A 14,406-nucleotide genomic window follows, 5' to 3' on the forward strand; every position below is an offset into this window, starting at 1 on the left:
TACATAGATGTGCACCAGGGTCTCCCTCTCACCACAGAAAAGATTGGTGTTGGTGAGTTCATGAACCACACTAGGTACAGGCCCATGCTCATGGATGAACTGCCAGCTGATATCCCCTGCGGATCATGGGACCAGAATGGAGTACAGGCTGGCTAACCAAGGTTCCTCGCCCTCCTTAGATGGCAACAGGTCCTGCCACTTGCTGTTAGGGTGGGACACGAGGAGGAAGTGGACAATATGAAGCATGAGCACATACAGATGTTCTCTGGACCCGGTTCAGAGGCAAATAGGCTGGATATTGTGCAGCTGGCTCAGGTGGCATGTCAGGGCAGCCTGGGAGGCTCGCTGGGTAGGAGTCCGATGACATGTTCCAGAGGCCCCAGTTGAGGGGTAGGCAGGGAGCACCCTCACACAGGTCCCTCTTGAGGAAAGTGAGAGAAGCAGGAGGCAAGTCTGCTGTCACCTCTAGGAGCACATGACAGGGGTAGGAAGGTTTGTAGTGAATAAGGCAAGGGATTGTGGGAAGAGAGACGATGGTCTCATGGTTAAGGCAGTTAAAAGCAGACCTGAAGAATTGGATTATATCCCTGTCTCTGACACAGATTTCCTATGGATTGCTGGGCAAGTCACTTAAACCAAACTTTTCAGAGCTGGTCACTAAGGATATGTGTACACTGCAATTAAACACCCACAGCTGGCCCACATCAGCTGATTTGGACTCATGGGGCTCATGCTACATGTCTGTATAATTGTGGTGTAGATTTTCCAGCTCAGGCTGGAGCCTGGGCTCTGGGACCCCACAAGCCTGAGCCTAAACATCTACATCATAATTAAACAGGCCCATAGCCCAAGCCCCGTGAGCCCGAGCTAGCTGACACAGGCCAGCTGTGGGTGTTTAACTGCAGCGTAGACATACCCTACACCAGTGTGGTCCTCATTTCTGAGTGCCCGATATGAGACCCTGTGTTCTGACTTGCAGAAGCGCTGAGCATTCACAGCTGCAGTTGAAGTCAATGGGAGCTGTACTTTGAATATACAAAGTGCTCTATAAAAATCAGGATTTTGGTAGCTCCATTGGGGAGCCACAGTTAGTGAACACTGTTGACCTTAATCTCAGTGTGTCTCAGCTCCCCATCTGTAAAATGGGGATAATACCACCCTCTCATCCCACATAAGTGTTGTGAAAATAAATTCATTGATGTTTGTGAAGCGCTCAAATACTATAGTGATGAGCACCACAGAAAAGCCTATGAAGAAATTAATAATTCTATCTTCAGAGCAGGGTTGGAATAATGTGCAATAAATAAGGCCTGGGACCACACATTGAACAATGAGGAGAAACAAAATGTTGAATAGCTGCCCATTAAGTGAGCACCGTCCTTTCTATACACTGAATGAGGCAAGAGTCTTGTGGAAAATAGCATGTGATCACGTAATTAAAGACCGTATCATAATGCCTATACACAACTAAGGTTGCAAGATAATCTTCATTTCCTCCTAATTTATGAGTGCTTGACTCTGAAACTATAATAATCTTCTTTTAACATAGCTTTTTGCATGTAATAAAATGTATATGGTTGTTTTTAAAGCATACATTGGGTAGCTATTGAGCTGTCCCATAATTCACTAGATACAATATACCATTTTTCACTCATCCACTGATGGTGTTCTCTTTTTCTTAAGGTCTACTGGCAGTTCATTTCAGCCAGAGTGATGAAGAAAGGGCAAACCCTTGAGAGAAATTCATATGTGCTTTAACTCTAGTAAAAAGGACTTCAATGGAGTTATATCCGGGATGAATTTGGCCCCTTATGCCTATTGCTTCATTCTTAATTTCCTCCAGTACCTCCATCAGAGACACACTGTATTTAGATGTTATCATGAATAACAGATAAATGGAAAAGAGATTTTAGTTTTCTTGGTCAAAACCTAACTAATCTGTACATATTTTCGGGCTTGTCTACACACAGAATTTGTACCACTTTAACTATACTGGTGTAACTAAAGCAGTACAACCTCCCACACCCGAGTGTGAACACCGTTATACTGGTCCTGCAGCAATTGTTCAGCATCTTGAAGGACAAAACCCTTAAAGATTGCTGGTCTGCATGGCAAAGTGTGAGACACAAAATATGCATCTGTTGATAATTCCAGTAATAGGTATGTGACCTTGTTTTATTAATAATTTAACAGTATTCAGAACTATTTCCTCCTCCATACATCCCCAGCAATTTTCTTTCATCACACCTGCCAACGTAGTTTCAATCCTACAGCCAGGAAAGAAAATATAGAGACACATGTTATTCATGATGGCTGCTAATACTTTAGCTTCACCCAGGAGTATGGACAGAGTAACTTATATAGGTCAGTCATTTGTGAGTTCTCTTTGCTCATGAGAATAATAGCTATTATAACAGAGCTCATCCAGCATGTCATATATAGTTTCTCCAAATCATCATTTCTGGGTACAATTCAGTAGCTTTTACAGATACACACAGATATTCTTTTCAAATTACTTTCCTGGGTGTCATTACATGTCAAACATCACAGTCAATGACACTTAAAACGATATCACTAGCACGTTCAACTTCATGATTTACTTCAGTTTATCATATAATTCTGATTCTGAAGCACCAGGCAGTGGGCAGTGCTGAAGTATCAGGCACTGGGCAGATTTCTTTTAACCTGTCATAAAACAATCTTTGAATAAGACCTGGTGTTTAAATAGTTGATAAAACAGAACAAATTAACAGCTGAAGTATCTGTTGTAGAATGACATTTTCCAAAGATCTCATTTCCTCCCGTTAATATTCTGTTATTGCCTTGGAAAACTAAAGCAATGAATGTTGAATTGTGTCCATATTATTACTACCCATGATTATTTAGATTATTATTCATAGCGTGTGTATGCTTTTCTTCTCTTTATGTGGATGGTTGTACTAACCTCTAAAAACTGAAAGGGTTTTTTATTTTTAAATAAAATTATGTATACTTATTTTTACATTTTGCTCCAGGGCTTTACAGTTTCTGCTGTGATTATACTTTTGCCTTGCCAATTTCAGATCCTCCCTCCTCCCCCACAGTTTATCATACACTCCCTTCTTAACACGCTAATTTATTACGATAATCAAATCTACAAAACCATTAATGAAGTGAAATGAAAGCAACGAATAAAAATAAAGTGTAAATGCTAGTTCCATGTCTGTGGGGAGAAAGGGGAGAAAGAAAGCCCCCACTTTTATCACTTGGTTCTCAGCCGTTTCCAGAATGCAGCAAAACATCCCAGAGACAAATTCTGCCGCATTTCAGTTAAAAGACGTGATATTACATTTTGATATGTTAATGGCACCAGGAAATTAGATATTATTTTATTATACTAAAAGTTGACATTTGAATGGCATTAGAAATATTAGATGCTATTGGGTTTGCCTGAAACATACACACAATATGTAATCAGCACCTGTAGGGCATGGGATGGGATTAATCCCAGAGTCAGTGGAGGAGTGAGGAAAAAGGACCACAGTAGACAGAGGAGTTGGCTCTGGCTATATCGCTGACACTGTAAGTACTGTTCAGTTCTTATCCTTTAGGATGATTACTTGGTGACTCCTCTTTCTCCCCCTCCCCCCCCCCCTTACCACGGTGCTTCCCTGTCCTACTCGGGGCTTTGCAGCAGCTCGCTGGTTTTAACGCTCTCTCTCAGGTGAAATGCTTAGCGTACCAGATATTATAACAACACCCAGCTTGTGGTTTGCAGCCCATTGCCCTGCACGGAGTGGGGAGTGAAGCCCTGGCGGGGGCTGCTGGGACTAGCCTCCTACAGGGATGAGAAGGGGACTTTCCAGAGGGCAATGGAGGGCGCCCCCCACCAGCCAGTGCCTCCGCGGGGCAGGGGGGTTTGTGTGAACGCCTGGCTCCCCGAGCCCAGGTGGAGCCGGCCCCTTCCCGAGGCTGGCGAGGAGGGGGAGGGACTCTGCAGCAGGGGGCTGCTCCTGGTTGGGCCCTCGCCGCCTGTCACTGGGCGGCGTGTCAGCGGGCTGGCCCCGCCTCGGCTCCGGCTGCTTTCAGCCCTTCGCTGCACAGACATGACACAGACACACAGTCACTGCAGCTGCCGCTGAGCCCGGGGCGCGCGGCGGCGGCGGGCAGCCTGGCACCGGGAGCCGCACCGCCAGAGGGGGCAGCCTGGCATTGGACACGCGGAGAGGCGGCAGCGGGGGCAGCCTGGCACGGAGACCCGCAGGGGGCAGCCTGGCACCGGGAGCCGGAGAGAGCCGGCGGGGGCAGCCTGGCAGCAGCGGGACCCGGCGGGGACAGCCCGGCAGCAGCGGGACCCAGCCGGGCAGCGCGAGCAGGCACTGAGCGAGCCCGGCAGCCGCCGAGGCCGGGCCAGCAGCAGCGGGAGCGGCGCCGGAGGAGCCTTCCCAGCCCGGCTCCTCGCTGCCCGTGACCTTCCCGGGGCTCCCCGCCGCCTCCCAGGCCGGGGCAGGGCCTCCTCTCCCCGCGGAGCTTGTCTGCAGGCCCCGGGGAGGGGGCAGGAGGCCGGACCGGAGCCCCCGCCTCCGGGTCCCGCTGGCCGCCGGGCCGGGCCTGTGCACAGCGCGCATCGCCGCCGGGGACTGGCGAGGGGGGCGGCGGGCTGCATCCCAGGGCAGCATGGAGGAGCGAGCGGGCAGGCCCTGAAGAAGAGCCGGGCAGGCAGGAGAGGAGGGAACCGTGGGCTCCGCTTCTCGGAGGGAGAGGGGGCCCCCCTCCTGGCTGCTCCCGCGTCCCATGAAGAGCCGGGAAACCGGCGCCTCCCTTGCCTGGAGAGACCCCCCCGGAGCGCCGGGCTGCAGGGACTGAACGGGACCCGCCTCCCCGCAGCAGAGGAGGAAAAGCTTCATTGTGCTGGGGGCAGGAGCGGGGGCTGTGTCCGCGTCCTGCCTGCCCCTGTGTCCGCACCGGTCCCGAGGGGCAAGGAGAGAGCCCGCGAGCCCGGCATCCACCTTCTGCACAGCCCCCTGCTTCTCCGCAGCCGCGCCGAGAAGGTAAGGTGCTGAGCTGGGTCGCTGCTGCTGCTTTAGAGACAAACGGTTTGTTAAGTGGGGAGAGGGAGGGATAAAGAAAGAAATCGTGTGTGTCTCACCACCTCTCCCGCCCCCCTCTCAAGCCAGCATGACAAATAAAGGCCGGGGGGGGGGGTATTGTTTTCGATCCTGGACTTTAATCCCCATCAAATCTGGCGCCGACCAGATGCTCAAACCGGGATACCTTTCGGAAAGCGCATTCCAGGCACAGATCCCCTCCCTTTGCCTTATCTGAAGAAAGGTTCCCTCATCTGGTTTAGCACTTAAGTCCGCTGGCCAAGACCTGAGCAAGGAGTTTCCTTGCATCAACTCCTGGTGGGACTATTTTCATTTGTGTCCCCTCTCCTCTCTCTTTCTCGTGTCTTGCCCCGTACTTACAAAAGTCAGAAAGGTGGCCGTTGCCAATTGTACTGTTGGGCTTCTGCCTTTTGGCACGGAGGGGTTTCCTTAAAGTCACAGGAGCCCACTAGTGGAGTTGGAGAAACAGGTGAGAGACTTTTTTGGGGGGGAGGGGAGGGAGTTGGGAGAAGAGGGAAGGGTGTTGCAGGTGGGATTTGAGTAAAACTTCTATTCTGTTGTATGCCAGTCTCTCCATAGCTCAGTATGTGTCTGTAAGAACTTTCTACACCTCAACTATTTTGCAAGGTAGACTTCAGTTTGGGGGGCTAGCAGGTAGACTGAGTGGGGCTCACACAATACAGCGTTCACTGTATAGAAAGTGGGGGGGCTGAGAGAGAGAAAAAAACCATGCCTTTAGTGTATTAGACAAGGCAGATAATTCAATGTCTTTTTACTGTGCCATCAAATAGCTTAAAATATTCATGCCTGTGTCCAGGAAGGTCACTTTAACACCTGAAGAAGAGATCTTTTTGGCTGGTTTGATATAATTGATTAAGTTCATTATCAGCCTTGTCCACTTCTTCTGGAGGATCAATAGGCTTTAAACAACTTCCATCTATCTACATTTATTAAATAGTCACTTACTCCTGATAGACAATCTAGCGAAACAGGACACTTTCTGGGAACAGATTCTATCATGCTTGTTAATTCAGGGCTAAATGACTGTTTTTGGTTGGAACATTCTGATAATGGGGGTGGATGCACCCCCCCACACATACACAGCCCCCTGCTAGGTGTGTCACTTGGACAGATTTCTCCTGTTATCCCATGTCTGTGAATTGTCATTTAATTCATTAAACTGAACTCCCTAGGGAACACATAGCAATTTGCTGCCTCTGTGGAGGTAACCTGAAGTTTGACAATCTCTTCTATAAGCGCTTTTGGAGAGAGTCCTATTTTGTGCTATATGCTCACAAGACCATCTGATTTGGTTAGTATGAAAGCAAGTTCACTCCCTGGTACAGCATCAAACCAAGCAATCTTCTTTACTACTTAGGAGTTTCACCTGAATGCAGCGTCTTTCTTTTTCTATTTTGGAGGTGGGTTATTGCCAAAAAGCAAATGGAACCTTATTTTTCAGTCACACGTTGTCACATTGGTGAGAATTAACTGATGGACCGGAAAAAGAGTCTGAACAGTTCTCATACGATTTCTGTACTGATCTTCCCTTTTGTGTGTAGAACTTGGCTTGCATAGCATCTATGTAAAATTGCTAGAGGAAAGTGTGTTTCTAGGGCTAAATGCCATTACTTTCCTATCTCAAAAGGTGTGGACTTTGAGAGAAATACCAGTAAAGTCAGATATCTCTAAATATTGCAGCTCTCCTTGGATTACTGCATTGAAAAGGGGAAAGAATTGGGCTAGAACACAATCTGAAACAAAATACTGTATTAAAACCAGAGTTGGTAATTCCCAACAGGTCCACACTTTTTATTTAATGAAATCCCCTGGATACAGATTAATTTTCTTTGTACAACATTTATTATTGCATTTGCCCATAAAGAGGAACAGCAGAAAAATTGATAAATGGATTGAAAGGTTGCCTAGTTTCACTGTAGATTCTTTAAGCACCTACGTGTCCTTTGCTTTAAAAAAAGAGAGCTAGTTTTGTTACTACATGTGGATATACAGCAGGGGTAGGCAACCTATGGCACGTGTGCCGAAGGCGGCATGCGAGCTGATTTTCCGTAGCACTCGCACTGCCCGGGTCCTGGCCACCAGTCCGGGGGGCTCTGCATTTTAATTTAATCTTAAATGAAGCTTCTTAAGCATTTTAAAAACCTTATTTACTTTACATACAACAATAGTTTAATTATATATTCTAGACTTATAGAAAGAGACCTTCTAAAAACATTAAAATGTATTACTGGCATGCAAAACCTTAAATTAGGGTGAATAAATGAAGACTCGGCACACCACTTCTGAAAGGTTGCCAACCCCTGATATACAGTTTAGTCAGTGCATTGCTACACACATTTTTTAACATCCTACTGCAACAGTACACTAGGGGGACTAACTTTTTCTTTCTCTAATGGTGGAAGCAAAAAAATTAATGTAATACAAACTAATACACATGAAGACCCCCAGCTCTCTCTCACTAACACCATTAGGGTCCTACACTTGAAAGGAAAATCAATATGTGTAAATGTAAGTGCTGAGTTCACAGCGGAAAAAATATTTTAACTAAACTCCAGTAGAGAAATGCTGGTTTCTGCTACAAATAAAACTAGGCTATTGAAGCGTAGTTTATAAAGAACTCTATTGAAGTCTTTTAGCCATTACCAAAATAAAAAAATGAGGTTAAAAATCCACTGTTGGCATATGAACTAGACTTTTGAAGACTAAAAAATATAGATAGATACATCCAGGTTTTAAAATTCTCATTGCGCAGGCACCCTGGGACTGGAAATCCTAAATTGGAAAATCCCTGGCCTGCAAGGCATGTAAACTCTTCAGTGGCTGCATAATCACTGGTGGCTAATTAGATTGGTATTTTTAATCTCCCACTGTGGCACAGGTTAGCTTTCCTTCTGTCCCCTCTACCTTTAATGCTCAAAGTCTGTGCTGTGCTTTGCATCTCTGATGTAGTGCATTAGTAAGTACCCCCTTTAACTGATAGTTAAGAAGGAAGCATAATTTGCAGATATTTTGGTACCAGTGTGTGGTTAGATCTTTAACAAAATAGCTAATATGAGTATGGCAGCTCTGTGCTCCATTTGCACAAGACAGGTTGGATTTTGGTTTCGATTATACAACAGGACAGTAATTCTTTCAGGTTTTGGAGGCATTTGCACCAAGTTTGCTGGACGGAGAATAACGAGTAGTATTGAATAGCAATATGTCAGATAGCCTGTGCCAGCTATTGAGCTTACCTGAAAGTCCAGGTGTGGTCCCTAATAAACCACAGTATAGACAAAGCAATGGTGAATATCATCATCATCATCATCACTCCCATAACTGCATTGGTCGTTCGAGCACCATCACTGATGAGCAATCAACCAATTGTCTCCATCCCTGACAATTGTGTGTCAGTGTTCGAGTCTCTGCGAAGTCCATTCCTATCCACTCTTTTATGTTGTCAGTCCATCTCTTCTTCTGTCAACCTCTTCTTCTCTTCCCCTGTACTGTCCCTTGGAGGATGATCTGGGATAGGCCAGATGATATTGTTACATGGCTGTACCACATCAGCTTGCGCTTCTTCACGGTCGTCAGGAGGTCTTCATATGACTCAGCGCATTGGGTGATGATGTTGTGGACCTCTTCATTAGTGACGTGGTTGAAGTAGGAGATGCTCAGGATTTTACGGAAGTATCTCATCTCTACTACCTGTATTTTCCATTCAAGTTCTGCCATAAGGGTCCATTCTCGCACGCATACAAAAAAATGGAGATGACCAATGCATGCAGCAGTTTCAGTTTGGATTCCAGGGAGATGTTCTTATTCCTCCTAACTGGCCTCTGCTGCTGCTGTTTGCGCAGTTCTTGCCAGTATTTCTGCCTTGGATCCTTCATCAGTGATGATTGCCCCCAAATACTTGAAATGTTTCACAGTCTCCAGTTCTTGTCCACTGACAGTGACATGTGAGCTGATCCAGTCATGTTTGTTTGTGATCTGCTTGATTTTCTCTGTACTGATTTCCATGCTGTATTTTGCGGAGGTTTCATCCAATTATTTCACAAGGTTGGCAAGGTTTCACAAGGAGAGGGATAGGAATGGGTAAAGTCATTGGAGAGACAGGCATGGCTAATGGAAGGAATAAACTGTCATGGGATGCGGAAGTGAGGGGAGTGGGTGGCGTTTTGAACTAGTAATGTGAGGTTTGGTTTGCTAGAATCTAGAAACTTCTGGAAGGTGGTCAGGGCAGCTCAGTAAGATGGTTTTATATAAAGCTGTCTACGACTCATTTTTTCCGTCATCACATTACTGAATTCACTTGATAGCTGTTTCTCATTCTATCTTTAGTATAAACTGCTGCTAATCAATACTGCAAATGGATGAATAATGTTAAGAAATTACCAGACATCAGTGTATGAATTTGTCTGACTCCACATATCTGAAGTTGAAGATAGTGGAAGAAAACAAGTCATTGGATGGATGTAAGTAATGAAAAATGATCACTCAAGTGTTGCCAACTCCTGCAGTATTTTCTGTGTTTTCTTAAAGCCCCAGTTCTTGCAGTCATGTAGTTATATGAGAATCTCAGCTTTTTTTTTTTTTTTTTTTTTTTTAAGTTCCTAGCCCTCAGGGTTACAGAGAGCAGGTTAAAAACATAAACCCTAATGGCTCAATAACCAAAAGTCAAATCCAACATTTATTGTTTTTAAAAATCCAACATTTATGATTTTTTTGGAACCTGACTCATGAATTTTGAAATGTTTGGTGTTGGCAATACCGCTATTCTTCTACAGTAAAATGTAGACATTTTCACACATTTTTAGTACAAAGAGAGCAAGGATTTGTGCTCATCTCAAAAAAATTAGATTTTCTGCACTTATTTGGATTCTTCAAGATCAAATGTGCCATTGCATTAAATACTTTTTTTTTAATTGAAGTGGAAGAGTGGAACAGTGATGAGTTTGAGGATCCTGCAAGGAAGAAACTTCTGATGCTATCGTTAACATTGAAATATTATCATTTAAATCCCTGTTCCAGACCTTCCAGTAGCTTTTCAGGCAGCTGTTCAACATCAGTTTCATTCAGGAGCAGAGTGTGTTCATCTTCAACAACCACCCCAAAATGACATAGATCAATCAATGATTATGCCATAAAAATAAATGAAAGGCAAAGACTTTAACTTGATAAGAAAGTTGCAACCTTCTTTTATGCTGACAACATCACCTTCAGTGTTGCGCAAAATGATCAATTTAGAGAAATGGTTGAAGCACTTAGCTTTGGGTGTACTCCTTCAGAGAGATTTAAACTCACCGGCATACTAGTAGGTACTACAAAAATAGGAAGAGGAAAATTTACAGGAAAGACTGAAAGAATCCGCATTGACATTAAGCACTTGTCTACACGGTTGAGCAATACACACTACAGGGATGTGATTGCTAAAGTACGCCAACATATTGTGCATTAACTGGCCCATGTGGACCCTACTGGTGTGAATTAAATGTTCTCTCTTGCATGTTAATGTCGTGCATGTTAATACACACGAAGGAACTTTTAGTTCGCACCAGCAGGGTCTACATGGATCAGTTAGTGCGCAGCATGTTGATATGCTTTAGAAATCACACCTCTCTAGCGCAGATTGCTGTGGCATATAGACAAGCCCTAAGGCAAGACTGTTGGCCTTTTATGAAAAATGACCTGATAATGGCTTCAAGAATTCATATAAGAAAAGATTCCTCCTTACTTAATGGTATTGATTCTTCACCAAGCTGCTGAGGAAATGCAGAGAAAACTATGATAATTAGGTCTTTGCCATTTGCTCTGACAGCAAAAATACATAATTTTAAAAAAATAAGAACTTCTTGGGTGCAGTCATCCTAAACTTTTGAGGTTTGGGCATTCACTGTTCAAACTTCATTGAGAAAGACACAACATATAACATGGGCCTAAAGGATGTTATGTGAATTTTTAAAAAAATTCATCCACAAGCACCCACACAGCTCAGGAATATGAGGGAGAGAGGGAGACAATGAAGGTGGCTTTAAGTCACCAGCCACACTCCCCAATCTTGGGGCTGGCCTGCCACCTGACTAGTTCCTTTTGTAAAGTAGAGCCGCCTCAGAGCTGCTGTGCTAAACATTGACTGTCAACAACAGCCCGGGGCTATTGTGGCTGTTGGGGGTTGCCAGGATGCTCAGACACAGTGGCCAGGCCCTTTTTCTTCCTGCCACACCCCTGTCTTGGGATCCATGAGTAGTGGCAGTGGCTCCTGTGCCACCAGAGAATTCTCTCACACCTGCAGACTCCCCAGGAAACCAGATCAGCTGTCTTTCTAACTGCTTTAAGCTGTTGGGAGTGGATCAACAACTTCATCCAACTACCACAGGAATGTTGAAATTTCCATTGAGCACAAGGAGGACAAAATAGAATGCGGCACTCATTTACATAAGCAAGGAGTCTAGAGAGTCACTAAAGTTTCCAAAGCAACTGGAAGGGGATTTTTGGAGGGTCATGTGAGATTACAGGTTAATTACACTATTGTAACAGTCTCAGTGGAAAAATTGTGATCTAATTAACAACAAAGAACTAGAAACACACAAGGACAAAATCAAAAAGCTATACAGCGAAGCTATGAAACCTTTCCACCAGTTATTCCACAGGACTGATCCCAGATACTTAGGGCATCATACAATAGGTTGAGCACAGAATTGGAAGAAGAGGTTGAAATGGATTTCTACCCCAAAATTATATATTAATGAAGAAGGTTGTGTTTCAAAGCAAATTTTCCTTCAAAGGTCTCTTTTATGACTACTTGCATGACAAGTCTGACGTGCTGAAGTTAGACTGTCTATTGGCTTTAGGTCTAATTTTTGCATGTTGTTCAATATATATTAAATGTGTTCATTTATTTTTAAAAATAATAAATGAAGAATGGGGGAAGCAGGAAGAGAAGGCAGAAGCTTTAAAATTTGTATTTAATCACAGGGAACATAAATGACACCATTGTGCTACTAGTGCATGAGAAACTGAAATTGACCAGGGTGTTTCCTATGCAAAGGGAGTTCTTCTGGGGGGCAGGTACTGTTGTACAAACATCTAGTAAAGAGTAGATAATAAAATGGGGCCCAATCTGGTTGATCCCTCTGGGTGCTACTGCAATATTAAGTAATCAAAAGCCTGGTCTACATTGGAGGGGGGAGGGGGGGGAAGAATCAATCTTACGCAACTTCAGCTACGAGAATAGCGTAGCTGAAGTCAACGTCTCTTAGATCGACTTAGAATCATTTACTTTGCGTTCTCGTGGAGTGGGATCGATGGCTGCTGCTCCCCTGTTGACTCCGATTCCACCTCTCGCTGTGGTGGAGTCCCGGAGTCAATGGTAGAGAGATCGGGGATCGATTTATCGCGTCTACACCAGACGCAATAAGTCGATCTCCAATAGATCAATCACTACCAGCCAATCTGGCGGGTAGTGTAGACGTACCCATAGAATCATATGACTGGAAGGGACCTCGAGAGGTCATCTAGTCCAGTCCCCTGCACTCGTTGGAGGACTAAGTATTATCAGCAATAAAAATAAGCGCAGTAATAAAAGTGCAAAAAGTAAACCAGTAGTAAAAAAGGGTTTTAAAAAATTATTTGTGCTGTTTTTTATGATATACTCTGCTTCCAAGATAATGAAAATGCCAAAAGAATAAGCTAGCGTTCTTACCTTTTAAATATCTGAAAGGAAATAAAATATTTAAAGTGCTTGGAGAAAAATATTTCCTTGCTCTTTTAAAGTTGTAATTTAATATTCTTTGTCAAAATAGTCTAGTTTAAGACACCGGAGAACTAAGTTGGCATAGACAGCTAGTAGCTGGTGTAGAGATAGGCAGAAGTCACTATAAATGAACATTAGGGGTCCGAGTCTCCAATGAGTTGTTTATACCTATGCAGAGTAGGTGTAAAATGCTTCTAGGTTGGAATTCTCCATTCTCATTAATGGTAGCATTTTAAACTTTCTTTGCACTTGGGTAAATGACTTTCTAAGGTGCAAAGCCCGAGAGAACAAATCTCTCAAATGTCCCTCATTTTGAGTGATGTCACTCATTTTAGTCCTAAAGTTTCCTACGTTCCATGCAGGTTTGGTTGCCCCCCTCACTGTTGTTGTCGAAAACTATTTATGTCAGAAATAAAAAATCCTAAGGCTAGAAAGAGAGAGTCACTGACATGAAAGGAATCAATGCCAGAGCACTTTAAGCTTCTAGCATGGGTAATTTTTTAATTATTTTTTTTTGGTTGCATTCCTTATTTTGGGTCTGTCCCACATTTGGTCTTGTCAACTTGACAGTGGCAGATAACTGGCCCCTGAGTCTTCAAGTTATAGGCTGACTGTCCAAATGTTACGTGATTTAGAAAAAAACATTTTGACTTTTCTGGTTGAAACAATGGAGTTGCAAATGTCACTGTAGTAAGTGGTGGTTCTTCTGCATTTATTTGTATTACAGTAGCACCTAGAGGCGGCAACTAAGAGACGAGTCCTAGGCCTGGTCTACACTGGGGAGGGGAGGGCGGGGGGAATTTAAGTTACACAACTTCAGCTACGCAAATAACATAGCTGAAGTCGACATACTTAGATCTACTTACCGCGGTGTCTTCACTGCGGTAGGTTGACTGCTGATGCTCCCCCGTCGACTCCACCTGCGCTTCTTGCTCCAGTGAAGTACCGGAGTTGATGGGAGAGTGCTCAGTGGTCGATTTATCGTGTCTTCGACCCCCACTGGATCGATCATTCCGGAGGTAAGTGTAGACATGCCCCTAGTGTGCTAGGCAGAGTACATACATAAGAATGTAGGAACGGTCATACTGGGTCAGACCAAAGGTCCATCTAGCCCAGTATCCTGTCTTCTGACAGTGGCCGATGCTAGGTGCCCCAAAGGGAATGTACAGAACAGGCAACCATCAAGTGGTCCATCTCCTGTCTCCCATTCCCCGCTTCTGGCAAACAGAGGCTAGGGAAACCATCCCTGCCTATCCTGGCTAATAGCCATTAATGGACCTATCCTCCATGAACTTATCTAGTTCTTTTTTGAACCCTGTTATAGTCTTGGCCTTCACAAGATCCCCTGGCAAAGAATTTCAAAGGTGTGGAAAAAAATACTTCCTTTTGTTTGTTTTAAACCAGCTGCCTATTAATTTCATTTGGTGACTCCTAGTTCTTGTGTTATCAGAAGGAGTAAATAACACTTCCTTATTTACTTACTCCACACCAGTCATGATTTTATAGATCTGTCTATCATATCCCCTCTTAGTCATCTCTTTTCCAAGCTGAAAAGTCCCAGTC

At 44.2% G+C, this 14,406-nt stretch overlaps 1 protein-coding gene across 4 annotated transcripts in view; it reads left to right on the top strand.

Moving 5' to 3' along the window:
* Nucleotides 1–4,893: 4,893 nt before the first annotated feature.
* LARGE1 (LARGE xylosyl- and glucuronyltransferase 1) overlaps nt 4,894–14,406 on the top strand; it is a 362,997-nt gene continuing 353,484 nt past the window's right edge. For 2 of the 4 annotated variants that reach the window (XR_010597851.1, XM_005300815.5), the window contains exon 1: nt 4,899–5,030. Coding sequence is in view for 1 of the 4 variants with exons in the window: in XM_065581482.1 (XP_065437554.1) it covers nt 9,560–9,565 (6 nt within the window). In the remaining 3 variants the exon portion in view is untranslated. Of the gene's footprint in view, nt 5,031–9,443; nt 9,566–14,406 lie in introns of those variants that run through there. The other 2 variants (XM_065581487.1, XM_065581482.1) reach the window with 2 other exon arrangements.

The sequence above is a fragment of the Chrysemys picta genome, chromosome 1 (genome assembly GCF_011386835.1).
Source record: "Chrysemys picta bellii isolate R12L10 chromosome 1, ASM1138683v2, whole genome shotgun sequence".
Classification (NCBI taxonomy): Eukaryota; Metazoa; Chordata; order Testudines; family Emydidae; genus Chrysemys; species Chrysemys picta.